Source organism: Heteronotia binoei, chromosome 8 (genome assembly GCF_032191835.1).
Source record: "Heteronotia binoei isolate CCM8104 ecotype False Entrance Well chromosome 8, APGP_CSIRO_Hbin_v1, whole genome shotgun sequence".
Lineage (NCBI taxonomy): Eukaryota > Metazoa > Chordata > Lepidosauria > Squamata > Gekkonidae > Heteronotia > Heteronotia binoei.
In genome coordinates this window covers 129,976,107-130,001,895 of record NC_083230.1, presented here as the reverse complement: position 1 = coordinate 130,001,895, position 25,789 = coordinate 129,976,107, and the positions used below count along the sequence as shown (strand labels likewise).

Below are 25,789 nucleotides of genomic sequence, written 5' to 3'. Positions count from 1 at the left end.
GGTACTGTACCGGGTATTGGTGGGCGTGGAGAGCGTCGATCTCGAAGTCTTGCTGGCCTTCGGAGTGCGCAGATCTTTGCGGGACGAGTGCTCGGGATTTGGATCTGCAGGCGCAGGCGATGTGGCCTTCCTTGTTGCAGAGTCGACAGGTGGCATTCTGGAATCGGTCTTCCGCTCGTGCTGGCCCCCGCAACTTGCACATGCAGGTGGTGTCTTGTGTCTCATGCCTGGTGGGACGTGGGTGGTCTTCCTTCCTGCTGAATGATAGCCGGTTTGTAGAGCTCTGTCCTCGTCCGAGTCCTCAGTAGATGGTTCAGGGTTGATCTGGTGTGCCGCAGTCCGTCTTGTCGGCCGTGGCTCTGCTGATCTGCCCTTCTCCCAGCTGGTGGCCACGTCGATTGCCTTTGTTAGGTCGCAATCGGAGAGGGACAGGAGCTTCCGCACTAGTTTTTCGTCCCTCAAGCCCCATCGTGCGATCGATGCTAAAGGGCTGTAGGAGTTGGCTGGAGCCTCCATTCTTGGCAGCGCATCTGGGCGGCTTGCGAGCTGGGGTGTGCGCAGAGCGGCGGTGCGGACCCAGATGGCTTGGATTTAGCCGCCTTTCCGTGTTCCTGGTTCTGTTGCTGGTTCTTACTGGCATCCCACCTTTGTCACCAGTGTAGAGTACTGGGGTCGGCGCAGTAAGAGACCAGAGTCGGAGAGTGATTTCAGCAAGCTTTACTTCAGGAACACCACACAACACACACTGAGCTCTGTTCAAACTTCCCGCTCCTTTATACAATTCTTGCCCCCTTCTGATTGGTCCTTAACTATGTACATGGATTGGCTATTTACAGGGCCCTAAGGGCCTATCAGGGTACAGTATGAGCCTAGATGTTGATTGGCTACTTATGTTTCAATCCTTCCCCTGATTGGGCACGCTTAGGCCTTCTCTGGAACCCTGGTGCGGAGTACAAGCTCTGGCTTGTTCAGCTTCCCTCCAAAAGTAACAGTTCTCCCATTTGAGCCTAGGACACATCACTGTCTATCTATCTTTTATCATTTATCATCTATCTATCTATCATCTATCATCCATCCATCCATCCATCCATCCATCCATCCATCCATCCAGCGATCCATCCATCCATCCATCCATCCATCCATCCATCCATCCATCCATCCAGCGATCCATCCATCCATCCACCCACCCACCCACCCACCCACCCACCCATCCATCCATCCATCCATCCATCCACCCACCCACCCATCCATCCACCCACCCACCCATCCATCCATCCATCCATCCATCCATCCATCCATCCATCCATCCATCCATGGTATGACATAGATTGCAGGTGAAATCCACCCACCCACCCATCCATCCACCCACCCACCCACCCACCCATCCATCCATCCATCCATCCATCCATGGTATGACATAGATTGCAGGTGAAATCCACCCACCCACCCATCCATCCACCCACCCACCCACCCACCCATCCATCCATCCATCCATCCATCCATGGTATGACATAGATTGCAGGTGAAATCCCTCCCTAAGCTCTCTCTGTAAACTCCACCATCAAGTCAGGGATTCCCTAGGCCAAAGTTGGCACCCACAACTGAAACCATAGCTGAAACAATGCAAATATCATGCTTTGTATTCAACAGTTCTGCTTCTGGTTGCCAAGAAGGGGGGCAAGGGGGGCTGAATCTCTGCTTCACCTTTTGAGAACTCAGCTCAACGCCGCCCCCCCCCCCCCACCCCTGATATCTGAGCGACCCCCTCATGTGTTCTGAAGCTGCAGAAGAATTGGTTGTCCAATACTGAACAAGACACTAAATGCCACACTGCGTATAAGTCCATGGCCCGCCCACCCTGCCTTGGGCTCAGGCAACCCATGAAGCCCCCCTCCTAGTCACATACATTCCCCCCCCCCATCTGCCAAGAGCTTTCCTACATACCTGATGGGGAGAGGGCCATGCACATCCAAGGGAAGGTATCCTCGGGTATCTGAGGGGCCTTGCCATCCGGGAACAGGAAACTTAGATTGTATGGGACTCCACTGCTCCACTCCCAGGTGAGTCCTTGTTGGAAGGGAAAGAGAAAGCTCATTGGAAGGAAGAAGAAGGCTGTAGATTTATACCCCACCCTTCTCTCTGAATCAGAGACTGAGTGGCTTACAATCTCCTACATCTTCTCCCCCCACAACAGACACCCTGCGATGTGGAGGGAGGGAGGAGTGAGGGAGAAGGAGGGAGGACGGATGGAGGGAGGGAGGAGGTAAAGAGGGAGGTAGGAGGAAGAAGGAGGGAGGGAGGGAGGAAGGAGGGAAGGAAGGAAGGAAGGAAGGAAGGAAGGAAGGAAGGAAGGAAGGAAGGAAGGAAGGAAGGAAGGAAGGAAGGAAGGAAGGAAGGAAGGAAGGAAGGAAGGAAGAGGGAGAAGGGAGGGAAGGGGGAGCGAGGGAGGAAGGAGGGACGAAGGAGGGCTTCGTTGAGGTCTGCGAAACTGCATCGGCTTGCCACCCGGAACCAAGCAAAATGCATGGGGGAGGGGACACCCCAAAAATATCCAAGCCCAGAAGATGTTCAAAATAAACAGAGCCTATTTAATGGACCGGTCTATGTAGACCTCTCCAACACATACACTTACATTTGGAAGAATATTCCCGTCACATTGTAAGAATGACCCAGTTTGGTGTAGTGGTGAAGTGTGCGGACTCTTATCTGGGAGAACCAGGTTTGATTCCCCACTCCTCCACTTGCAGCTGCTGGAATGGCCTTGGGTCAGCCAGAGCTCTCTTATCTGGGAGAACCAGGTTTGATTCCCCACTCCTCCACTTGCAGCTGCTGGAATGGCCTTGGGTCAGCCAGAGCTCTCTTATCTGGGAGAACCGGGTTTGATTCCCCACTCCTCCACTTGCAGCTGCTGGAATGGCCTTGGGTCAGCCAGAGCTCTCTTATCTGGGAGAACCGGGTGTGATTCCCCACTCCTCCACTTGCACCTGCTGGAATGGCCTTGGGTCAGCCAGAGCTCTCTTATCTGGGAGAACCGGGTTTGATTCCCCACTCCTCCACTTGCACCTGCTGGAATGGCCTTGGGTCAGCCAGAGCTCTCTTATCTGGGAGAACCGGGTTTGATTCCCCACTCCTCCACTTGCAGCTGCTGGAATGGCCTTGGGTCAGCCAGAGCTCTCTTATCTGGGAGAACCCGGTTTGATTCCCCACTCCTCCACTTGCAGCTGCTGGAATGGCCTTGGGTCAGCCAGAGCTCTCTTATCTGGGAGAACCGGGTTTGATTCCCCACTGCTCCACTTGCAGCTGCAGGGATGGCCTTGGGTCAGCCAGAGCTTTCTTTTCTGGGAGAACCGGGTTTGATTCCACACTCCTCCACTTGCACCTGCTGGAATGGCCTTGGGTCAGCCAGAGCTCTCTTCTCTGGGAGAACCGGGTTTGATTCCCCCCTCCTGCACTTGCAGCTGCTGGAATGGCCTTGGGTCAGCCAGAGCTCTCTTATCTGGGAGAACCGGGTTTGATTCCCCACTGCTCCACTTGCAGCTGCAGGGATGGCCTTGGGTCAGCCAGAGCTTTCTTTTCTGGGAGAACCGGGTTTGATTCCACACTCCTCCACTTGCACCTGCTGGAATGGCCTTGGGTCAGCCAGAGCTCTCTTCTCTGGGAGAACCGGGTTTGATTCCCCCCTCCTGCACTTGCACCTGCTACAATGGCCTATCTATGAAGTATCTAAAGTTGGAAACTGACATCCTTATTTGAAACTTTGAACGTTTTGGTATACTTTACTGTGATTTCTTGGCATCTGAGAGGTGATAGGTTCACCATCTTTAAGTACTTGGAGGGCTGTCCTAAAGAGCAGGGGTCCCCAGCCCCTGGGTGTGGACCGGTCCCAGTCCGTGGCCTGTTAGCAACCACGCTGTGAGTTGTATAATTATTTCCTTATATACTACAATGTAATAAGAAGAAGACATTTGATTTATATCCTGCCCTCCAATCTGAATCTCAGAGTGGCTTACAATCTCCTTTATCTTCCTCCCCCACAATTGACACCCTGTGAGGTGGGTGGGGCTGAGAGGGCTCTCACAGCAGCTGCCCTTTCATGGACAGCTCTGCCAGAGCTATGGCTGACCTAAGGCCATTCCGGCAGCTGCAAATGGGAGGAGTGGGGAATCAACCCCAGTTCTCCCAGATAAGAGTCTGCACACTTCACCACCACACCAAAATAAATTGCACAATTGTATCATCCCAAAACCATCGCCCACCATCCCACAGCCGGTCTGTGGAAAAATCGTCTTCCACAAAACCGGTCCCTGGTGCCCAAAAGGTTGGGGACCACTGCTATACAGGATGGGGTGGAATTGTTTTCTGTGGCCCCAGAAGGTAGGACCAGAACAAACGGGTTGAAATTAAATCAAAAGAGTTTCTGGCTCAACATTCGGAAGAACTTTCTGACAGTTAGAGCAGTTCCTTAGTGGAACAGGCTTCCCCAGAAGGTGGTGGGCTCTCCTTCCTTGGAGGTTCTTTAACAGAGGCTGGATGGCCATCTGACAGCAATGCGGATCCTGTGAATTTAGGGGGAGGTATTTGTGAGTTTCTTGCATTGTGCAGGGGGTTGGACCAGATGACCCTGGAGGTCCCCTCCCACTCTAGGATTCTAAGTGCCACCCCCACGATCCTACCAATAACTGTGAGGGAGGGAGACAAGAAGGCTTGCCTTAATTTATTGCTTTCACTTACCTTCATTTGCCTGCATGGCTGCTGATACAAATAAACAAAAGGAAACTTTTTGCAGCAACCTTACCTTTCTGTCTGTCAGTCTGTCTATCTGTCTGTCCCTTGTTTCCAAGAGAGTAGATCAGGAGGAGAGGAGAAAGAGGCCAGTGCCAAGAGACATGTGAATCCTGCAGATTTATGAGGCTGGTGCTTCTGATGATGGGCATTCTGTCAACAGACCTTCTTCTGCCAGCCGCCTATCAGCTCCAAGGGAAATGGACACCTGAGAACGCTTGCTCCTTAATCATTGGCCTAGCCTGCCACAAAAGGAGCAGAGAATTCGCATGGCAAGGAAGCCCAAACAGGCCAGGGGGAAAACCTATCTCCCTCTTCAGCTTCCTTGGCAACTGGGAGCTTTCTTGAGGTTATGTACAGGAGCTTGTGAAGAACACTCATGTTAGAACAGAAGAATGCAAGAAGAGCCCTGCTGGATCAGACCAGGGAGGGTCCATCTTGTCCAGCATCCTTTCTCACACAGTGGTCAGCTAGTTCCTCTGGAGGGCCAACAACAGGGCCTTCCCCTGAGAAGATCATCAGAAGAGCCCTTCTGGGTTAGACCTAGGCTTCCCAAACCTCCCGCTCTGGCGGGAGACTTCTGGGTTCGCAGCCTCATCTCCTGCTCTTCAAAACTCTGGAAGCGGGGGTGGGGGGTGGAGGGGGGGAGAACATACCTTTAGGCTTCATGTTGTAGAGCTCCTGAGCCGTTTGCAAAATGTCTGCCCCTTTAAGGCTGGGCAGGAAGCAGGAAGCAGAAAGGGCTTCTGAGAACGGCCCCTCCCTTTCTTTTGCTTTCCTTTTCACAGGAAGTAGAGTTGTCCGGAGGAAGATCTGATAAGTGTGTGTGTGTGAGAGGGAGGGGGCAGGGGATTCCCTAGTTTGGAGGCCCTCCCCCCCTTTAGAAAGCGTGGGGGGGGGGAGGGAAATGTCTACTAGGCACTCTATTATTCCCTATGGAGAACGATTCCCATAGGGAATAATAGGAAATTGATCCGTGGGTATTGGGGGCTCTGGGGGGGCTATTTTTTGAGGTAGAGGCACCAAATTTTTAGTATAGCATCTAGTGCCTCTCCCCAAAATACCCCCCAAGTTTCAAAACGATTGGACCAGAGGGTCCAATTCTATGAGCCCCAAAATATGGTGCCCCTATCCTTAATTATTTCCTATGGAAGAAAGGCATGTTAAAAGGTGTGCTGTCTCTTTAAATGTGATGGCAAGAACTCCTTTGGAGTTCAATTTGCTTGTCACATCCTTGTTCTTGGCTCCACCCCCAATGTCTCCTGGCTCCACCCCCAAAGTATCCTTGTTCTTGGCTCCACCCCCAATGTCTCCTGGCTCCACCCCCAAAGTCTCCTGGCTCCACCCCCAAAGTCCCCAGATTTTTCTTTAATTGGACTTGGCAACCCTAGTTAGACCAGTGAGGGTCCATCTAGTCCAGCCTCCTGTCTCATACAATGGTCAACCAGTTCCTCTGGAGGGCCAGCAAGTCCATTGAACAGTAGGTGCAGCTGCATAACAATCCCTGGATGAGCTCCACCACCTATTTTTCTACAAAATGACCCCTGGCTAAATCAATGCAACTGGACAAAATGGCTGTGATTCTGGGGACACCCGGGAGGAAGCTGAGGGGGGCCACCTGGCCACTCAGCCCCCAAAGCCTGGGTGGGGCTGAGCTAGAGTTGCCAATCCCCAGGTGGGGGCAGGGGATCCCCCGGTTTGGAGGCCCTCCCCCCACTTCAGGGTCATCAGAAAGCGGGGGGAGGGGAGGGAAATGTCTGCTGGGAACTCTGTTATTCCCTATGGAGATGTAGTCCCATAGAAGATAATGGAGAATGAATCTGCGGGTATTTGGGGCTCTGGCGGGGCTGTTTTTTGAGGTAGAGGTCCCAAATTTGCAGCGTAGCATTTGGTATCTCTTCCCAAAATACCCTCCAAGTTTCAGAAAGATTGGAACAGGGGGTCCAATTCTATGTGCCCCCAAAGAAGGTGCCACTATCCTTCATTATTTCCTAGGTAAGGAAGGCATTTCAAAGGTGCGAGGTCCCTTTCAATGCGATGGCCAGAACTCCCTTGTGCTTGTCACACCTTTGTTCCCGGCTCCTCCCCCAAAGTCCCCAGATATTTCTTGAATTGGACTTGGCAACCCCAGGCTGAGCAAGGTTCTTCCTCATTCTTTCCCTTCCCTTTCCCGAAAGACGCAGAGAGGGGGACTTTGCCCTGCCTTTGCTGCCAAGGGCAACCGAAAACTCTGGCTGCATTCTCTTTTGACTGCTGGGTGATGGATGGGCTTGTGCGATGATTCAGACATAGCTTCTGTGTGTTTAGGTGGCTGGCGTGGCCTGCCTCAGTTACGAAGAGGAGGAAGAGTCTTTCAGTTGGTTGGTTTGGATAGATCCAGGCGAGCAGCTGTGTTGGTCTGAAGCTATGGTTGCCAATCCCCAGGTGGGGGCAGGGGATCCCCCAGTTTGGAGCCCCTCCCCCCGCTTCAGGGTCATCAGAAAGCGGGGGGCGGGGAGGGAAATGTCTGCTGGGAACTCTATTATTCCCTATGGAGATTTATTCCCATAGGAAATCATGGAGAATTGATCCGCGGGTATCTGGCGCTCTGGGAGAGCTGATTTTTGAGGTAGAGGCACCAGATTTTCAGTACAGCATCTAGTGCCCCTCCCCAAAGTACCCTCCAGGTTTCAAAAAGATTGTACCAGGGGGTCCAATTCTGTGAGCCCCCAAAGAAGGTGCCCCTATCCTTCATGATTTCCTATGGAAGGAAGGCATTTCAAAGGTGCGCGGTCCCTTTCAATGAGATGGCCAGAGAACTCCCTTTGGAGTTCATTTGTGCTTGTCACACTCTTGTTCCTGGCTCCATCCCCAGATATTTCTTGAATTGGACTTGGCAACCCTATCTGAAGCAGTAGAACAAAGCAAGAGTCAAGTGGCACCTTTAAGACCCACCAAGTTTGATTCAGAATGGAAGCTTTTGTGTGCTAGAAGGAAGCACACTTCATCAGACCATAGGATGGAATGGCAAGCAGTCCTAAATATAGAGAAAGTGGGCAGTGAATTAGTATAGAATCATAGAGTTGGATGATATCTCCAGGGTCATCTAGTCCAACCCCCTGCACAATGCAGGAAACTCACAAACCCCTCCCCCTGAATTCACAGGATCTTCATTGCTGTCAGATGGCCATCCAGCCTCTGTTGAAAAACTTCCAAGGAAGGAGAGCCCACTGCCTCCCGAGGAGGAAGCCTGTTCCACTGAGGAATCGCTCTAAACTCACAAACCCCTCCCCCTAAATTCACAGGATCTTCATTGCTGTCAGATGGCCATCCAGCCTCTGTTGAAAAACTTCCAAGGAAGGAGAGCCCACCACCTCCCGAGGAGGAAGCCTGTTCCACTGAGGAACCGCTTTAACTGTCAGGAAGTTCTTCCTAATGTTGAGCCAGAAACTCTTTTGATTTAATTTCCACCCATTGGTTCTGGTCCTATCTTCCGGGGCCACAGAAAACAATTCCACACCATCCTCTATATGACAGCCCTTCAAGTTCCTGAAGATGGTGATTGTATCACCTCTCAGCCACCTCCTCTCCAGGCTAAACATCCCCAGCTTCTTCAACCTTTCCTCATAGGACTTGGTCTCCAGACCCCTCACCATCTTCGTCGCCCTCCTCTGGACTCATTCCAGTTTGTCTAGATCCTTCTGAAAATGTGGTGCCCAAAACTGAACACAAGACTCTAGGTGAGGTCTTACCAGAGCAGAGTAAAGCGAAACCATAACTTCACGTGATCTGGACACTAGACTTCTGTCGATACAGCCCCAAATTGCATTTGCCTTTTTAGCCACTGCATTACACTGTTGACTCAGCGTACGGTCACTAAGACCCTGAAATCCCTTTTGCACATACTACTGCTAAGACAAGTCTCCCTCATCCTATAACCTATCCTATATAGTATATTTAGGACTGCTTGCAATTCCATACTTTTGTCTGATGAAGTGTGCTTCTAGCACACGAAAGCTTACATTCTGAATAAAACTTCGTTGGTCTTAAAGGTGCAACTTGACTCTTTCTTTCTTTCTTTCTTTCTTTCTTTCTTTCTTTCTTTCTTTCTTTCTTTCTTTCTTTCTTTCTTTCTTTCTTTCTTTCTTTCTCTCTTTCTCTCTTTCTCTCTTTCTCTCTTTCTCTCTTTCTCTCTTTCTTTCTTTCTTTCTTTCTTTCTTTCTTTCTTTCTTTCTTTCTTTCTTTCTTTCTTTCTTTCTTTCTTTCTTTTCTTTCTTTCTTTGACACAGTCTTAGTCAAGACACAGCCAGACTCCTGTCTCCAAGCTGAGTTAAGGGCTGAGTTAAGATGTGTTGAAACTCGTCTTAATGTCAAGACAAAGAGGCCTCACAGCATTTCCCCCAACTGCTAATTTAATCATTTAGTATCCCTTAAGAACCACCTTCTCCTGTATGAACCTATCCATTAGGAATGCCAACCTCCAGGCACAGCCTGGAAATATCCTGGAATGGAAGCTGATCCCTGGATGACAGAGATCAGTTCCCCTGGAGAGGTATTACACCCTACTGAAGATGATGAAGAATTGGTTTTATGCCTCTCCCTTCACAAGGAGTAGGGTTGTCAATCCCCAGGTAAGGGCAGGAGAACTGCCAGGTAGATCGTTCTAAGTGACAGAAGGTGGCTGGTTGCCAGATTGCATCAGCCTGGGCAATGTCAGCATGACTCAGCAGCAAGCTGATTGGTTACCTGGGTGGACCTTATGTATAAATGTACAAAGACACTTTACTGTGTGTGGGATATGTGTGGTGGAGGTGCAGCGGAGCATTCTGTCGGATTGGAGAGTGGAGGTGTAAATAAATTGTATATAGTGGTTTTAACACTACTGTGTGCAAGCCTTCATTCTGTGCGTCACTAAAGACCACCCTCACTAAGCACAGGCGCATCAACAAATGCATGGGATGGAGAAAGTAGAGAAAGAGGTACTTTTCTCCCTTGCTTACAATGCAAGAACTCGTGGGCATTCGATGAAATTGCTGAGCAGACAGGTTAAAACGGATAAAAGGAAGTACTTCTTTACCCAAAGGGTGATTAACCTGTGGAATTCACTGCCACAGGAGGTGGTGGCAGCTACAAGCATGGCCACCTTCAAGAACCCCTCTTGAAGGTGGCCATGCTTCAATTGTGCTTGTAACAACCTTTCTCCTGGCTCCACCCCCAAAGTCCCCAGATATTTCTTGAATTGGACTTGGCAACCCTAGCTGGGCACTCCATTATACACTATGGAGACCAATTCCCATAGGGTACAAGGGATAATCAATCCATGGGTATCTGGGGCTCTTGGGGGGGGGGGTTGTTTTTTGAGGTAGTGGCACCAAACTTACAGCATAGCATCCAGTGCCTCTCCTCAAAACACTCTTCAAGGTTCAAAATGATTGGACCAAAGAGTCTGATTCCATGAGCCCCCAAAGAAGGTGCCCCTATCCTGCATTATTTCCAATGGAGGGAAGGCATTTAAAAGGTTGTCCCTTTAAATGTGATGGCCAGAACTCCCTTGGCTTTGGAGTTCAATTATGCTTGTCACAACCTTGCTCCTGGCTCCACCCCCCAAAGTCTCCTGGCTCCACCTCCAAAGCCCTCAGATATTTCTTGAATTGGACTGGCCACCCTGCTTACAACAGATACCCTGTGAGGTAGGTGGGGATGAGAGAACTGCTGTTGAGTTAGTACCTCAAGTTCTAGCCCACCCCCACCAATATTACTCTGAATGGCTGCCACAGAATGGCTGCCCTGAGAGGCAGAGTCAGTCACAAAATGGCTGCCGCCGTGGCTTCCCTTCAGTCCCACAGTGAAGGTCTTTGTGCTGCGGTGGCAGCTGCTGACAAAGCAACGCTTTTCCAAAGCTGCACAGCCAATCGAAAGCACTGATCAGGGAAAGCTCTTCTTTGCCCCACCTACGTTCCAGGGATACTTGGTGGGCTAAAGGAAATGTGCTGACAGGGAGGGTGGTGCCTACGGTCTCCATCTTTGGGAACCCTGGAACAAGCTGGACTTTTGATGTTCACCTGGGCTATACTATTGGACAATAACTACGGTATTCCGCTCGTATTTAGTATGCAAACAGCCATAGACGGAGTTGACTGTTTTTATCCAGTTGTACAGCCAAGGTTCTTAATCACATTAGCACACAGGCATACAAATAGGGCACTTTGTCATGTAGGGGGAAAGATCCGGGTTCTTGGAAGGAAGGACTCATTCTGTTGACGATTCTCCGGGCTCATCGTAGAGCTTTCCGGATGGAAAGAGAAGCAACCGCCGGCACTAAAGTTCATACTTGCAGATGTAGGGGCGCTCATGTTTGCAGTTCACATCGTTCCAACCCACGTATCCTGAAATGGAAAAGGGAAACAGGATGTGGAAGGCTTCTTCCTGTGCTCCGGGGATATTGGCAATTTCAGAGGGCAACATGTCCTGAAGTTAGAGTGTCAAAATGGACGTCTTCCCTCAAAACCATCTTAGATTTGACCCAGCTTGCCCTTCAGAGAGATGGGATATGGACTCATTTAGGGAAACATTTCTTAGGGGACATTAGGGGCTCTCTATTATCAAGATTATGTATTTATTTACTTCATTTCCAACCAACCTTTCTCTGCAATGGGGGCCCAAAGCGGCTGCCATCCGTCTCCTCTCTTCTATTTTATCCTCAGAACCACCCTGTGAGGTACGTTAGGCTGAGTGTGTGTGCCTGGCCCAACATCACCAATGAGCAGAGCGAGGATCTGAACATGAGCCTCTGGATCCTAGTTTGGTGAAGTGGTTAAGTGTGTAGACTCTTATAGGGAGAACCAGGTTTGATTCCCCACTCCTCCGCTTGCAGATGCTGGAATGGCCTTGGGTCAGCCAGAGCTCTCTTATCTGGGAGAACCGGGTTTGATTGCCCACTCCTCCACTTGCAGCTGCTGGAATGGCCTTGGGTCAGCCATAGCTCTCTTATCTGGGAGAACCGGGTCAGATTCCCCACTCCTCCACTTGCAGCTGCTGGAATGGCCTTGGGTCAGCCATAGCTCTCTTATCTGGGAGAACTTGGTTGGATTCCCCACTCCTCCACTTGCAGCTGCTGGAATGGCCTTGGGTCAGCCATGCTCTCTTATCTGGGAGAACCATGTTTGATTCCCCACTCCTCCACTTGCAGCTGCTGGAATGGCCTTGGGTCAGCCATAGCTCTCTTTGTAAATCAAGGCATTTCAAAGGGAACAAGAAGAAAGTGACTTTCATGAAAAGAAGAAGACCGTAGATATATACCCCGCCCTTCTCTCTGAATCAGAGTCTCAGAGTGGCTTACAATCTCTTTTATCTTTTCCCCCCACAACAGACACCCTGTGAGGTGGGTGGGGCTGAGAGAGCTCCCCAGAAGCTGCTCTTTCAAGGACAGCTCTCCAAGAGCTATGGCCGACCTAAGGCCATTCCAGTAGCTTCAAGTGGAGGAGTGGGGAATCAAACCCAGTTCTCCCAGATAAGAGTCTGCACACTTAACAATTACACCAAACTGGCTCTCTGTAGGAGGAGACAATTGCATTGTGAAGATTTTCCACTGAGCCACGGCCCCTTCCCAAAGCAATACAGCATGTGATGCAATTCTGTCCTGTCTCTCAGTCTGTGCACATCTCCATCTCTGGGTAATCCAACAAGTTAACGCAATTGTCTCCTCCTACAGAGAGACAGTTTGGTGTAGTGGTTAAGTGTACAGACTCTTATCTGAGAGAACCAAGTTTGATTCTCTACTTCTCCACTTGCAGCTACTGGAATGGCCTTGAGTCAGCCATAGCTCTCTTACCTGGGAGAACCAGGTTTGATTCCCCACTCCTGCACTTGCAGCTGCTGGAATGGCCTTGGGTCAGCCAGAGCTCTTTGGGGTAGGTATTTGTGGGTTTCCTGCATTGTGCAGGGAGTTGTACTAGATGACCCTGGAGATCCCTTTCAACGCTATGATTCTATGATTCTATGTCTCACATCATAATGAGAGGGCTCACCTGACTGACGCCAAAGCTCTGTGCAGTATTCCTGTTTTCTAAAATTGTCAGGCATTCCAGTGAACCAGGACTTGTAGTTTACCAGAGATCCATTGGACCAGCTCCAGCGTCCGTTCTGTAGTGACAAGAAAGATGATTTGGTTAGGAAGGTATGAGAAAATTCTATTTGTTCAGAGCCTTTGCCAGTGTGAGTTGCGAGAAATAGAAGCCATTTAAACAGAAGCTAGATGGCCATCTGGCAGCGATGGAGATCCTGTGAATTTGGGGGGAGGCATTTGTGAGCAACGTATTGCAAAACCGCGTTTTGACCGTATGGTGACTTGCCTGCCTGGTGCAAAGGTAGCGGACATTACGCGTGTAGTAGATAGGCTGATAGACAGTGCTGGGGAGGAGCCTGTGGTCATGGTGCATGTTGGCACCAACAATGTGGGGAAATGCAGTCGTGAGGTCCTGGAGGAGAAATTTAGGCTGCTAGGTGGGAGACTTAAGGCCAGGACCTCCAAGGTGGTCTTCTCGGAAGTGCTACCTGTTCCACGTGCAGGGCAGGAGAGACAGGCGCAAATTAGAAGTCTCAATGTGTGGATGAGACGATGTTGTAAGCAGGAAGGGTTTAAGTTTGTTAGGCACTGGGATGCTTTCTGGAACAAGCGGGAGCTGTACAAAAGAGACGGTCTCCACTTGTCTCCGGATGGAACCAGGCTGCTGGCGCTTAAAATCAAAAAGGTGGCAGAGCAGTTTTTAAACTAAATTTGGGGGAAAGCCGACAGGAGATGGAATGTCTCTGGTTCAGGAGGACTCATCTCAAATTGATGAAGGGTTGGCTTCTATTTTTCTACCGGGTAACGGATCAGAGTTGTCCACTGTGATGGTGACAAACAGTATGGACTGTCTGCCAGAGTCTCGAGGCGGCAGGAGGGAGGTGGCGGGCCTAGCTTGCCTGGGAAATTATAAATGTTTGTATGCAAATGCTAGAAGTGTCCAAAGTAAAATTGGTGAATTGGAATGTTTAGTGTTGGGAGAAAACATAGATATTGTGGGAATTTCAGAAACTTGGTGGAATGAGGAGAATCAGTGGGACACGGTGATTCCTGGATATTAGCTATATCGGAAGGATAGGGAGGGAAGGGTTGGAGGTGGGGTGGTTCTGTATGTCAGAGAGGATATACGGTCCAGTAAGACTGAGGTCAGAGAATTAGATTCCCTTTTAGAAATGCTTTGGGTTGAAATAGAGGGCCCAAAAGGAAATTTAACTATGGGAGTTTGTTATCGCCCACCAAATCAAAAAAGAGATGACGATTATAATATGATGGAAGGATTAAAGATAGCGGCTAAACGTAAAAACTGTGTCGTAATAGGTGATTTTAACTATCCGCAGATTGATTGGGTCAATATGTGTTCTGGTCGAGAGAAAGAGATTGAGTTTCTTGATGCTCTCAATGACTGTGCTATGGAGCAGATGGTCTCAGAACCTACCAGGGGTGGGGCGATCCTGGATCTGGTCCTAAGTAATGCCCAAGACTTGGTGAGAGATGTAAAAGTGATTGCACCGCTTGGGAACAGTGACCATAATGTTATTGATTTTACCGTTTGTATAAATAGGGAGTTGCCCAAAAAGACCGCCACAACCTCATTTAACTTTAAAAGGGGTAAATTCTCTGAGATGAGGAGGCATGTGAGGAGGAAACTAAAAGGAAAGGTAAATACGGTCAAAACCCTTGGGGAAGCTTGGAGACTATTTAAAACTATAATCCTAGAAGCTCAGATAAAATACATACCACAAGTTAGGAAAGGCACAAACAAGTATAAGAAGAGGCCAGCATGGTTAACAAACAAAGTAATGGAAGCTGTAAAAGGTAAGAAGGACTCCTTTAAGCAGTGGAAAACCAGTCCAAGTGAGATTAATAAAAGGGAACACAGACAGTGGCAAATCAAATGCAAGACTGTGATCAGGCAGGCAAAAAGGGACTATGAGGAGCATATTGCAAAAAACATAAAGACCAACAATAAAAATTTCTTCAAATATATTAGAAGTAGGAAACCAGGCAGGGAAGCAGTGGGGCCCTTGGATGACCATGGGATAAAAGGATTGCTGAAGGAGGATGGGGAAATGGCTGAGAAGCTGAATGCATTTTTTGCCTCTGTCTTCACCGTGGAAGATGAGAAGTGTTTGCCCGCTCCAGAACCACTAATATTGGAAGGGGTGTTGAAAGACCTGAGTCAGATTGAGGTGACAAAAGAGGAGGTCCTACAACTAATAGACAAATTAAAAACTAATAAGTCACCGGGTCCAGATGGCATACAACCGAGAGTTCTGAAAGAACTCAAAGTTGAACTTGTGGATCTTCTAACAAAAATCTGTAATCTTTCATTGAAATCTGCCTCTGTTCCTAAGGACTGGAAGGTAGCAAATGTCACCCCCATCTTTAAAAAGGGTTCCAGAGGAGATCCGGGAAATTACAGGCCAGTCAGTCTGACTTCAATACCGGGAAAGTTGGTAGAAACCATTATCAAAGACAGAACGAGTAGGCACATTGATGAACACGGGTTATTGAGGAAGACTCAGCATGGGTTCTGTAGGGGAAGATCTTGCCTCACTAACCTGTTACATTTCTTTGAGGGGGTGAACAAACATGTGGACAAAGGAGACCTGATAAATGTTGTTTACCTTGACTTCCAGAAAGCTTTTGATAAAGTTCCTCATCAAAGGCTCCTTAGAAAGCTTGAGAGTCATGGAGTAAAAGGACAGGTCTTCTTGTGTGTCAAAAACTGGCTGAGTAATAGGAAGCAGAGAGTGAGTATAAATGGACAGTCTTCGCAGTGGAGGACGGTAAGCAGTGGGGTGCCGCAGGGCTCGGTACTGGGTCCCATGCTCTTTAACTTGTTCATAAATGAGTTAGAGTTGGGAGTGAGCAGTGAAGTGGCCAAATTTGCGGATGACACTAAATTGTTCAGGGTGGTGAGAACCAGAGAGGATTGTGAGGAACTCCAAAGGGATCTGTTGAGGCTGGGTGAGTGGGCGTCAACGTGGCAGATGCGGTTCAATGTGGCCAAGTGCAAAGTAATGCACATTGGGGCCAAGAATCCCAGCTACAAATACAAGTTGATGGGGTGTGAACTGGCAGAGACTGACCAAGAGAGAGATCTTGGGGTCGTGGTAGATAACTCACTGAAAATGTCAAGACAGTGTGCGTTTGCAATAAAAAAGGCCAACGCCATGCTGGGAATTATTAGGAAGGGAATTGAAAACAAATCAGCCAGTATCATAATGCCCCTGTATAAATCGATGGTGCGGTCTCATTTGGAGTACTGTGTGCAGTTCTGGTCGCCGCACCTCAAAAAGGATATTATAGCATTGGAGAAAGTTCAGAAAAGGGCAACTAGAATGATTAAAGGGCTGGAACACCTTCCCTATGAAGAAAGGTTGAAACGCTTACAGCTCTTTAGCTTGGGGAAACGTCGACTGAGGGGTGACATGATAGAAGTTTACAAGATAATGCATGGGATGGAGAAAGTAGAGAAAGAAGTACTTTTCTCCCTTTCTCACAATACAAGAACTCGTGGGCATTCGATGAAATTGCTGAGCAGACAGGTTAAAACGGATAAAAGAAAGTCCTTCTTCACCCAAAGGGTGATTAACATGTGGAATTCACTGCCACAGGAGGTGGTGGCGGCCACAAGCATGGCCACCTTCAAGAGGGGGTTAGATAAAAATATGGAGCAGAGGTCCATCAGTGGCTATTAGCCACAGTGTGTGTGTGTGTGTGTGTATTTTTGGCCGCTGTGTGACATAGAATGTTGGACTGGATGGCCATTGGCCTGATCTAACATGGCTTCTCTTATGTTCTTAACGTCACCCCAGAGTCGAAAACGACTGGTGCTTGCACAGGGGACTACCTTTACCTTTTTGTTTGTGAGCTTCCTGCATCGTGCAGGGGGTTGATGACCCTGGAGGTCCCTTCCAACTCTATGATTCTATGTCAGGGGTAGGGAACAGTGGCTCTCCAGATGTTTTTTGCCTACAACTCCCATCAGCCCCAGCCATTGGCCATGTTGGCTGGGGCTGATGGGAGTTGTAGGTAAAAACATCTGGAGAGCCACTGTTCCCTACCCCTGTGCTATGTGCTTCTAAGACAGGGGTCCTCAAACTTTTTAAATAGGGGGCCAGTTCACTGTCCCTCAGACTGTTGGAGGGCCGGACTGTTGTGGTGGCTGCCGTTACTGTACAAGGCCGCGGGACGTCAGTTCTCTGTCTTCTGCATCTCTTTCCCTTCCCCACACCACACACCCCGGCCTGGGAACTCACCTCACCTCGGTATCGCCTCACACTCTGTCTCCGCCGCCTCAGCCCAGTGCCGGAAGTGTGCGTTGCTAACGCGAGTTTAGGTCGAACGCCACTTCCGGTCTGATTTTGCCATAACCCGGCGGGCCGCATAAATGTCCTCAGAGGGCTGCATCTGGCCCGTGGGCCATAGTTTGAGGAGCCCTGTTCTAAGATGTCCTTAGTATAGTATAGCACGTGCTAAACATATTTCCCCTTGATGCTTTTATTCATTTTTATTTATTCTAACCATGGATAATTTTATCATTTAATGTTCAAATTTGTTTCAGTTATTAGGCTTTTATGGTCGGCTTGGTGCCGTATAAATAAACTGAACTGAGTTTTGGTTAGGTGGGGAAAGGACCATTTATTTCCAGAGACTTGTCCTTCGGAGAGCCAGTTTGGTGTAGTGGGGAAGTGCGCGGACTCTTATCTGGGAGAACCGGGTTTGATTCCCCACTCCTCCACTTGCACCTGCTGGAATGGCCTTGGGTCAGCCAGAGCTCTGGCAGAGGTTGTCCTTGAAAGGGCAGCTGCTGTGAGAGTCCTCTCAGCCCCACCCACCTCACAGGGTGTTTGTTGTGGGGGAGGAAGATAAAGGAGATTGTAAGCCGCTCTGAGTCTCTGATTCAGAGAGAAGAGTGGGGTATAAATCTGCCGTCTTTTTATCTGGGAGAACCGGGTTTGATTCCCCACTCCTGCACTTGCAGCTGCTGGAATGGCCTTGGGTCAGCCATAGCTCTGGCAGAGGTTTTCCTTGAATGGGCAGCTTCTGGGAGAGCCCTCTCAGCCCCACCCACCTCACAGGGTGTTTGTTGTGGGGGCAGAAGGAGATTACGAGCCACTCTGAGTGGAGGGCGGAATATAAATCCAATGTCTTCTTCCTTTAAATTGGGCTGTTGACCAAAGAGCAGTTCATTGTTCTGAAGGCAAGAACCACAGTCCTAATGGAGGGATGCCAACTTTGGGCTGAGATATTCCTGGAGTGGGGGTGGAGCCTGGGGAGGGCTGGGGACTCACCAGGGATTGTCGAACGCCACAGATTTCACCCTCCAAACTCCTAAACCCAGAGAACCAATGCGAGACACTCACCTTCTCGGGGTCATGGAGTCCAATCCAGACATTCACATTTAGTGGAGAGGCCTTGATGAGTTTGGCCACCACGGCTCCCTCTGCTTGGCTGGTGATGGAAGTGAGGTGGCTGTTGCCGCCTTGTCTCTGGCAGTCGTACTGAGGGTGGCGACGGAAAAGGCCTTTTTTACCTCAGGGGCAGGAAGGAGAGTGTGGGGGGGCGCTCTGTGGTCATCTAGGGCTGCGATGTCCACAGTATTATGATAATTATTTAGAAGAATGACAGCGAGTTTGATTCTTTTGAATCTTTGGGAATCTGGATTTGCTTTGAAATAGGATGAAGAGCCCATAATGACTTTACTCACTGCCGCTAAAGCGGTTCATGCTTGTGAATGGGAAGATGAGCAATCCCCTGGTCGAGGGGTGGCCAACGGTAGCTCTCCAGATGTTTTTTGCCTACAACTCCCATCAGCTTCAGCCGTCGGCGGTGCTGGCTGGGGCTGATGGGAGTTGTAGGCAAAAAACGTCTGGAGAGCTACCGTTAGCCACCCCTGCCCTAGTCTATGGGCTTGGTATCTCAAATTGGCTGCATATATCATTACGAATGCTTGTCAAGCATGGCTAATTCTGATCAATAACTGATGGGTTTATGGTCTGACAAAAAGCAGGCCTGCGTAAGATCATATAGAACCAAATGCTAATTAGAGGGAACAAAGCAATCAGCACCTTCCCATGAATCCTCCTGCGGGAGGAAGAGCCATCTGGGCAATGCAAGGCTGAGTGCCTGATAACGCCCTGGGAATGTATGTAGTTTTGATATTCTATGTGTGAACGCTCCCCTGCTTCCCCTCCCCGTAGGAATCCCATTGAAGTGTATCTCAAAACTTGTGTATCAATGTATTGGTTTCATTCTTCTCAAGCCATGGCTTGAGCCAAAGTATCAGTCTATCAATAAACGTAGTCTTTGTAGCAACCTTGTCATTGAACCCTAGGCTTCCCAACCCTCCCACCCTGGCGGGGGACCCCAGGATTTCCAGCCTCTTCCCCCGCTCCCCAAAAAAATGGAAGCGGGGGGGGGGGAAACGGCGCCAAGGAGCGTGGCGAGCAGCCCCATCTCGGAGCAGGCGATGCCGCTGCGCGGCTGTCGCCTCTTCTCTGCTTCACCGTAGCTGATCCTCCGAGATGGGCTCAGGCGGAGAAGAGGCGGCAGTATCGCAGCTGCGCAGCGGCATCGCCCGCTCCGCCTCTGAGGTGAAATCAGAGAAGGGGAGGGTGGAGGGAAGGAAGGCATTTAAAAAGTTGTGAGGTCCCTTTAATTGTGATGGACAGAACTCCCTTTGGAGTTCAATTGTGCTTGTCACACCCTTGCTCCTAGCTCCACCCCACTGTCTCCTGGCTCCACCCCCAAAGTCTCCTGGCTCCACCTCCAAAGTCCCCAGATATTTCTGGAATTGGACTTGGCAACCCTATTGAACCCGCGTTCTTGACATTGCTTTACCCATTTTCACTATATTTTATTGTGTTCCTTTTTCCTATGGCAAACTAGAATTATGTTTACATGTTAAACAGTAAATTAGGTGGACAAGAACATCACTATCCAATGTATTTCTCTTTTAGCTGTATTGACACACTCAAACAGGGACTTTGGTTGCTTATCCCATTATATATATTGAACCCATCTCCCATTGTCATTGACAGACAATCTCACATTTTGACATACTACTGTTTTGTTGCTTTCACATGCTCCTGCTACTCAGATCAAAGGTTTTCTCAATTTGTTAATTTGACTATTCTGCCATTGTACCATTTTACTATTCTAAACCCCTGCCTACCAGATCATTTTACTTCACTGTCATTGGTTCTTAAATCTGTACCATGTTGCATTCTGGGCCACTGCCTACCAGCTCTGTATGGCTCTGCTCAGCTCTGTAGGGCTTTGCTCACTGTGCTAGATTCCTCGTCTGATGAAGTGTGCTTAAGAGCACACGAAAGCTGACGTTCTAAATAAAAATTGGTTGGTCTTAAAGGTGCCACTTGACTCCTGCTTTGTTCAACTGCTTCAGACCAATAAGGCTGCCCACTTGGTATCTCGAAGTTTGGGATTACTTTACACTAGATAAGATTACTGATGAAGTACAGTCATGTGCTAACATACCTCAACATAAATCTGTAATGGAAAAATAGTCTCCTTTTTTAAGAATCCGTTTTGCTAATTATTTAACTGTGTCTTAATTTGTGTCACATTACTGGTGAGTTTACATTGTTTCATATTTTGGAATGTTGATGTTTTTCTGTAAACTGTTTGAGTTTATAATAAAGGGAAAAAATTATTATTAAAAAAAAAAGAAGGACGGCGCGTCCCTCAGCAGTTCTCGGGGGCAGGTCCAAGGGGATCCCTTTTGCGCAAAGGCTTCGCCACTGTGGCTTAGGGGAAGCATATCATTCTAAGGTGTTCCTGGTATAAAGAGGCCCATGGAAAACATATAGAACCTACTGTATTTTTTGCTCCATAAGACTCACTTTTCCCCCCAAAAAAAGTGCAGGGGAAAGTGTGTGCGTCTTAAGGAGCGAATACTGCAAAAAATTCACACAAATGCCTCTAAATTCACACAAACGCCTCTAAAAACTAGGTGCGTCTTATGGTCAGGTGCGTCTTATGGAGCGAAAAATACTATTAAGGGCAGATTCTGGGCTGCTGGAATCAGAATGTCTTAATCCCATGCTTTCGGATGAAAACCAGCTCATTTCCGAAGCTTTTGCCAAGTTCTGTGTTGCCTGCTATAGCATCCGAAAGACTCGTTTTACTGCTCCTCAGTTTTAAGATTTTCTGTTTTAACTTGTGTCTTGATGGAATTCACTGCCACAGGAGGTGGTGGCAGCTAGAAGCATAGCCAGCTTCAAGAGGGGATTGGATAAAAATATGGAGCAGAGGTCCATCAGTGGCTATTAGCCACAGTGTGTGTGTGTGTGTGTGTGTATATATATATGTGCGTGTGTGTGTGTATATATATATATATATATATATACATACCAGTATATATATGCGTGTATATGTATGTATGTAAAAATATGGAGCAGAGATCCACCAGTGGCCATTAGCCACAGTATATTATATATATATGTGCATGTGTGTGTGTATGTATCTATATCTATATCTATCTATCTATCTATCTATCTATCTATCTATCTATCTATCTATCTATCTATCTATCTATCTATCTATCTATCTATCTATCTATCTACACACACACACACACACACACACACATATTGGCCACGTTGGACTGGATGGGCTATTGGCCTGATCCAACATGGCTTCTCTAATGTTCTTATGTAACACAGAGTGTTGGACTGGATGGGCCACTGGCCTGATCCAACAAGGCTTCTCTTATGTTCTTATGTGACACAGAGTGTTGGACTGAATGGGCTATTGGCCTGATCCAACATGGCTTCTCTTATGTTCTTATGTGACACAGAGTGTTGGACTGGATGGGCCACTGGCCTGATCCAACATGGCTTCTCTTATGTTCTTATGTAACACAGAGTGTTGGACTGGATGGGCCACTGGCCTGATCCAACATGGCTTCTCTTATGTTCTTATGTAACACAGAGTGTTGGACTGGATGGGCCACTGGCCTGATCCAACATGGCTTCTCTTATGTTCTTATGTAACACAGAGTGTTGGACTGGATGGGCCACTGGCCTGATCCAACATGGCTTCTCTTATGTTCTTATATGACACAGAGTGTTGGACTGGATGGGCCACTGCCCTGATCCAGCATGGCTTCTCTTATGTTCTTATGTGACACAGAGTGTTGGACTGGAGGAGCCATTGGCCTGATCCAACATGGCTTCTCTTCTGTTCTTATGTGACACAGAGTGTTGGACTGGAGGAGCCATTGGCCTGATCCAACATGGCTTCTCTTCTGTTCTTATGTGACACAGAGTGTTGCACTGGATGGGCTATTGGCCTGATCCAACATGGCTTCTCTTATGTTCTTATGTAACACAGAGTGTTGGACTGGATGGGCCACTGGCCTGATCCAACATGGCTTCTCTTATGTTCTTATGTAACACAGAGTGTTGGACTGGATGGGCCACTGGCCTGATCCAATATGGCTTCTCTTATGTTTTTATGTAACACAGAGTGTTGGACTGGATGGGCTATTGGCCTGATGCAACATGGCTTCTCTTATGTTCTTATGTGACACAGAGTGTTGGACTGGATGGGCCATTGGCCTGATCCAACAGGGCTTCTCTTCTGTTCTTATGTGACACAGAGTGTTGGACTGGAGGAGCCATTGGCCTGATCCAACATGGCTTCTCTTCTGTTCTTTTGTGACACAGAGTGTTGCACTGGATGGGCTATTGGCCTGATCCAACATGGCAGGATGCTGACTTCCCTTCCTCAGCGGGATCTGGAGAGAGTGGCCCAGAAGGACCCCTTACCTCTGCCTGAGCCCAGGTCAATTTATCTTGGAACAATGCATAGCAGTTGCCTTGGTAAAACAGCCATCCTGAAGGACACGATATGGCTCCCACACCTGCTCAGGGGGAAAGAAGGGAGGATGGAGGGGGGAGAGAGAAGAAGGAAGGGGCAAGGTGTTAAATGCCTGTGCATCTGGAGGAAGGGACTGGATGTGAGGAGAAATGGGAGGAGATGGGACCTCTGGTGCTAGGGAGCTGGCACCTTTTCAGAGTAGTCAGGCAGTTTGTCTTCCAGAACCAGAGAATCCTTTCAGTGTTTGGGTCTAGAGCAGGACTCCCCATTGTGCCCACTAATACTTGTTGTGACACTCACCCACCGTTTTAAGAAGGTGGGTTCTGATTGGCCACTGAAGCGTCGATTGGCTCTGCAGATTTAAATAATGTTTTTCATTTTCCCCCAGTGGCAGCTGCCACTACAGCATTTCTTTTATTCTCTCTCACTCCTCTTTCTTCTTATATTTTTCAAATTTGCCCTCTTCTCCCTTACACATCAGCCTTCTCTATGGGCCATAGAGTCGGTAGCAGCAAATTGGAGCATGCGTGGATCCATGTTGTAAAGCAGGGGTGGCTAACGGTAGCTCTCCAGATATTTTTTGCCCACAACTCCCATCTGCCCCAGCCATTGGCCATGCTGGCTGGGACTGATGGGAGTTGTAGGCAAAAACATCTGGAGAGCTACTGTTGGCCACCCCTGTTGTAAAGAATACAGCTGTGGCTCAATGTAACGTCAGGAGAAAGAGGCTGATGAAGAACTAACTATTGAAACCATGAGGAGTCCTTTTAAAAGCAGCTCCTTATTCTCTCTGTACCATCATGAGTGGGACACTAAGAAATTAAAGACTTCACCCACGTCTTCATTAAGTCCTATTTGAAGAGGCTATCATTCTTGGTGACTTTTGAGAGACTTTGTGGGGAAAATTTCAAGAATGTTCAGTTTTCCTTAGTTTTGTTCTTGCTTTATTTCACCAAAAACACATATTTACATGCTTTTCATGAGAGTTTTATTGCTTCCAATGGTTATCTTATATTGCTTCTCTTTGGGCTTGGCTCCATCTCCTGTGGCAGCCATTTTGGTTTACGCCCACCACCCTGTTTCAGGATTCCAAAGGTGCCCATGGACTTAAATACATAACCAGCCCCTCATCTAGAGGGTTCCTTTTGAAGCTGTTCCTCTTTAAATGCCTGCACCCATGAGAAATGAACCCTATGTCAGATGAATTCCCTGTGACTCTCCTGTGTGTGAGGGATGACAGAAACTTGCTTATGGGACTCTCCCTGAAATAGGAAGGATGGATTCTGCAATAGACACATTTTCACATCTCTGGGAATTATCACAAAACGTTATGTGCAGACAGGTCCACAGTAAGGTAAGTAGATCATCTGCAGAAACTCACCTCTTGGGGATGGACCAGTGATCAGGAAGCCGAGGAAGGCCAGGTTGAAACAGGAGAGGAGCCCCATCTTCTTCCTTCCTGTCCTGTGGAGATCAAGGGCAGGTGATTCAAGGAGGGGAAGCTGAGAGAGACGCAGATGACGACCCACTGAAATGGCCTCTGCCATCACTTGTGGTGCCAGAACTGAGCTGAAAAAACCTGGCTTTATACATGACATGGAAGGCAGCATTATTGCAGCCAGCTATTAGTATATAAGATGTTTAGTTTAAGCTACACACCCCAGCTTGGGGTTAGGCTGGCTTCACGGTGTGTTCAAGGTCCAGTGGATTGAAATTAGCCTGCTGGTTCTGTAAACTTGTTGAAGGATTAAAAACTCTTCGTAAGCAAGCCTGGATCTTGCATATTGTTTTCTTGGGACTGCTGCAAACTGGCCTCCCGTGGAGGTTTTGTAATGACTAGAGAAGCTGTTCCTGCCAGATTTCTCCATGTAGCCCCATTATTGCACATGAACGCATGAGATTGCTTTATACTGGATCACAATATCAATAGAGAATCACAGATTAATGTCTAGCAAGGGAGCCCCTAAGGGTTCTGTGACTAAACCAGCCTCCAATATGCTCAACAAATTCTCATTAAAGTTTATAACAGAAACATAAACAAACACTTAGAGCAATAAATTGTACATAAGATGAAGTCATACAATATGCACGGTCCTTGAAAAGGACAAAATAGGTGAAGTTCTATAATATGCACAGTCTTTCTTGGGACCGATACTCCTTCAAATGGTTTCAACCAAGAACTGGCAAGATAGAGTCTTCTTCACGAATCAAACTGCTGTAGACAAAAAGCCAACAGTAGCAGACAGCTACGAAGGCGGCGCCTCTCTGCCTCCATTTCCCTGAAGCTTCCACAGGCTGAGTGAAGAAGAATACAAACTAAATATACAAATAATACTTACAGAAATAATTTCAAATGTTCAAATGAACCATTTTACCTTAATGCAAAAAAATTTACAAAATTGACAATGGAAATCAATCCTTCAAGTGCAATGTAAGTGATGTTTATAATGTGGTGCTCCAGCGACCATTAAAACCCACTATACATGCATGCGATATAAACCCATTTCCAGGTGTTCAAAGTTAACCAACTCATTTAAAGGAGCCGCATCAAGTCCACTGGTGCTGCAAACACTCATATAAAACAGGACAAATCACCTTCATTGTTTAAACCATTTGGTTGGAGAGAATTACATTTAAAAATCCAGAATGCCTCACGTTGTAATAACCATTTGGTAACGTCATTTCTATTATATACATTGGAGTTGAATTTCTCAATAACACAAAATCTTAAAGACTCAGGAGCATGTTTCTTTGCTGTGAAATGTTCCACCAAAGGAGCTGATTCAGTTTGATGTTTTAATCTGCTCTTGTGTTCCAATAAACGTGTACGCACCACCCATGAAGTACTACCCACATACACCAATGAACAAGGGCATAAAATTAAATATATACAAGCCCTAGTGGAACGTGTAGTAATAGATCTCAACTTGATCCTAAAACCTGTTTGTGGATGCACAAATTCAGTGATGTTTAAAGACAAATTGCATACCAAACAGGTCCCACAAGGTGCATGATGACCATATGTTATTCTATTGTGGTCAGTAAAATCTGAATGAATCAGCATATTATAAATATTCTTACTCCTTTTGTAACCAATCCTAGGTGGTGATT

At 47.9% G+C, this 25,789-nt stretch overlaps 1 protein-coding gene across 2 annotated transcripts; it reads right to left on the bottom strand.

Moving 5' to 3' along the window:
* Positions 1 to 10,889: 10,889 nt before the first annotated feature.
* On the bottom strand, positions 10,890 to 25,097 carry LOC132576680 (lithostathine-1-like). 2 transcript variants are annotated; one of them, XM_060246052.1, is made up of 6 exons: positions 25,018 to 25,097; positions 24,060 to 24,142; positions 22,627 to 22,721; positions 18,199 to 18,336; positions 12,789 to 12,903; positions 10,890 to 11,147 (listed from the first exon to the last, which is right to left on the bottom strand). In XM_060246052.1, exons 2-6 carry the CDS (start codon positions 24,124 to 24,126, stop codon positions 11,080 to 11,082), a joined length of 483 nt encoding a protein of 160 aa, XP_060102035.1. In that variant the 5' UTR covers positions 24,127 to 24,142; positions 25,018 to 25,097; the 3' UTR covers positions 10,890 to 11,079. The 2 variants fall into 2 exon arrangements, with proteins under 2 accessions (XP_060102035.1, XP_060102036.1); XM_060246053.1 differs by lacking the exon at positions 25,018 to 25,097 and having other exon boundaries at positions 24,075 to 24,126.
* Between the last annotated feature and the right edge of the window lie 692 nt (positions 25,098 to 25,789).

Excerpts from the sequence above, each read along its gene's own strand:
- LOC132576680 (XM_060246052.1), bottom strand. The coding sequence starts at position 24,126 with ATGGGGCTCCTCTCCTGTTTCAACCTGGCCTTCCTCGGCTTCCTGATC. Across the intron at positions 18,337-22,626 it reads TGACCTGGGCTCAGGCAGAG|TACGACTGCCAGAGACAAGG; the intron begins GTAAGGGGTCCT and ends CGCCACCCTCAG. Across the intron at positions 11,148-12,788 it reads AGAGCTTTGGCGTCAGTCAG|GATACGTGGGTTGGAACGAT; the intron begins GTGAGCCCTCTC and ends TTTCCATTTCAG.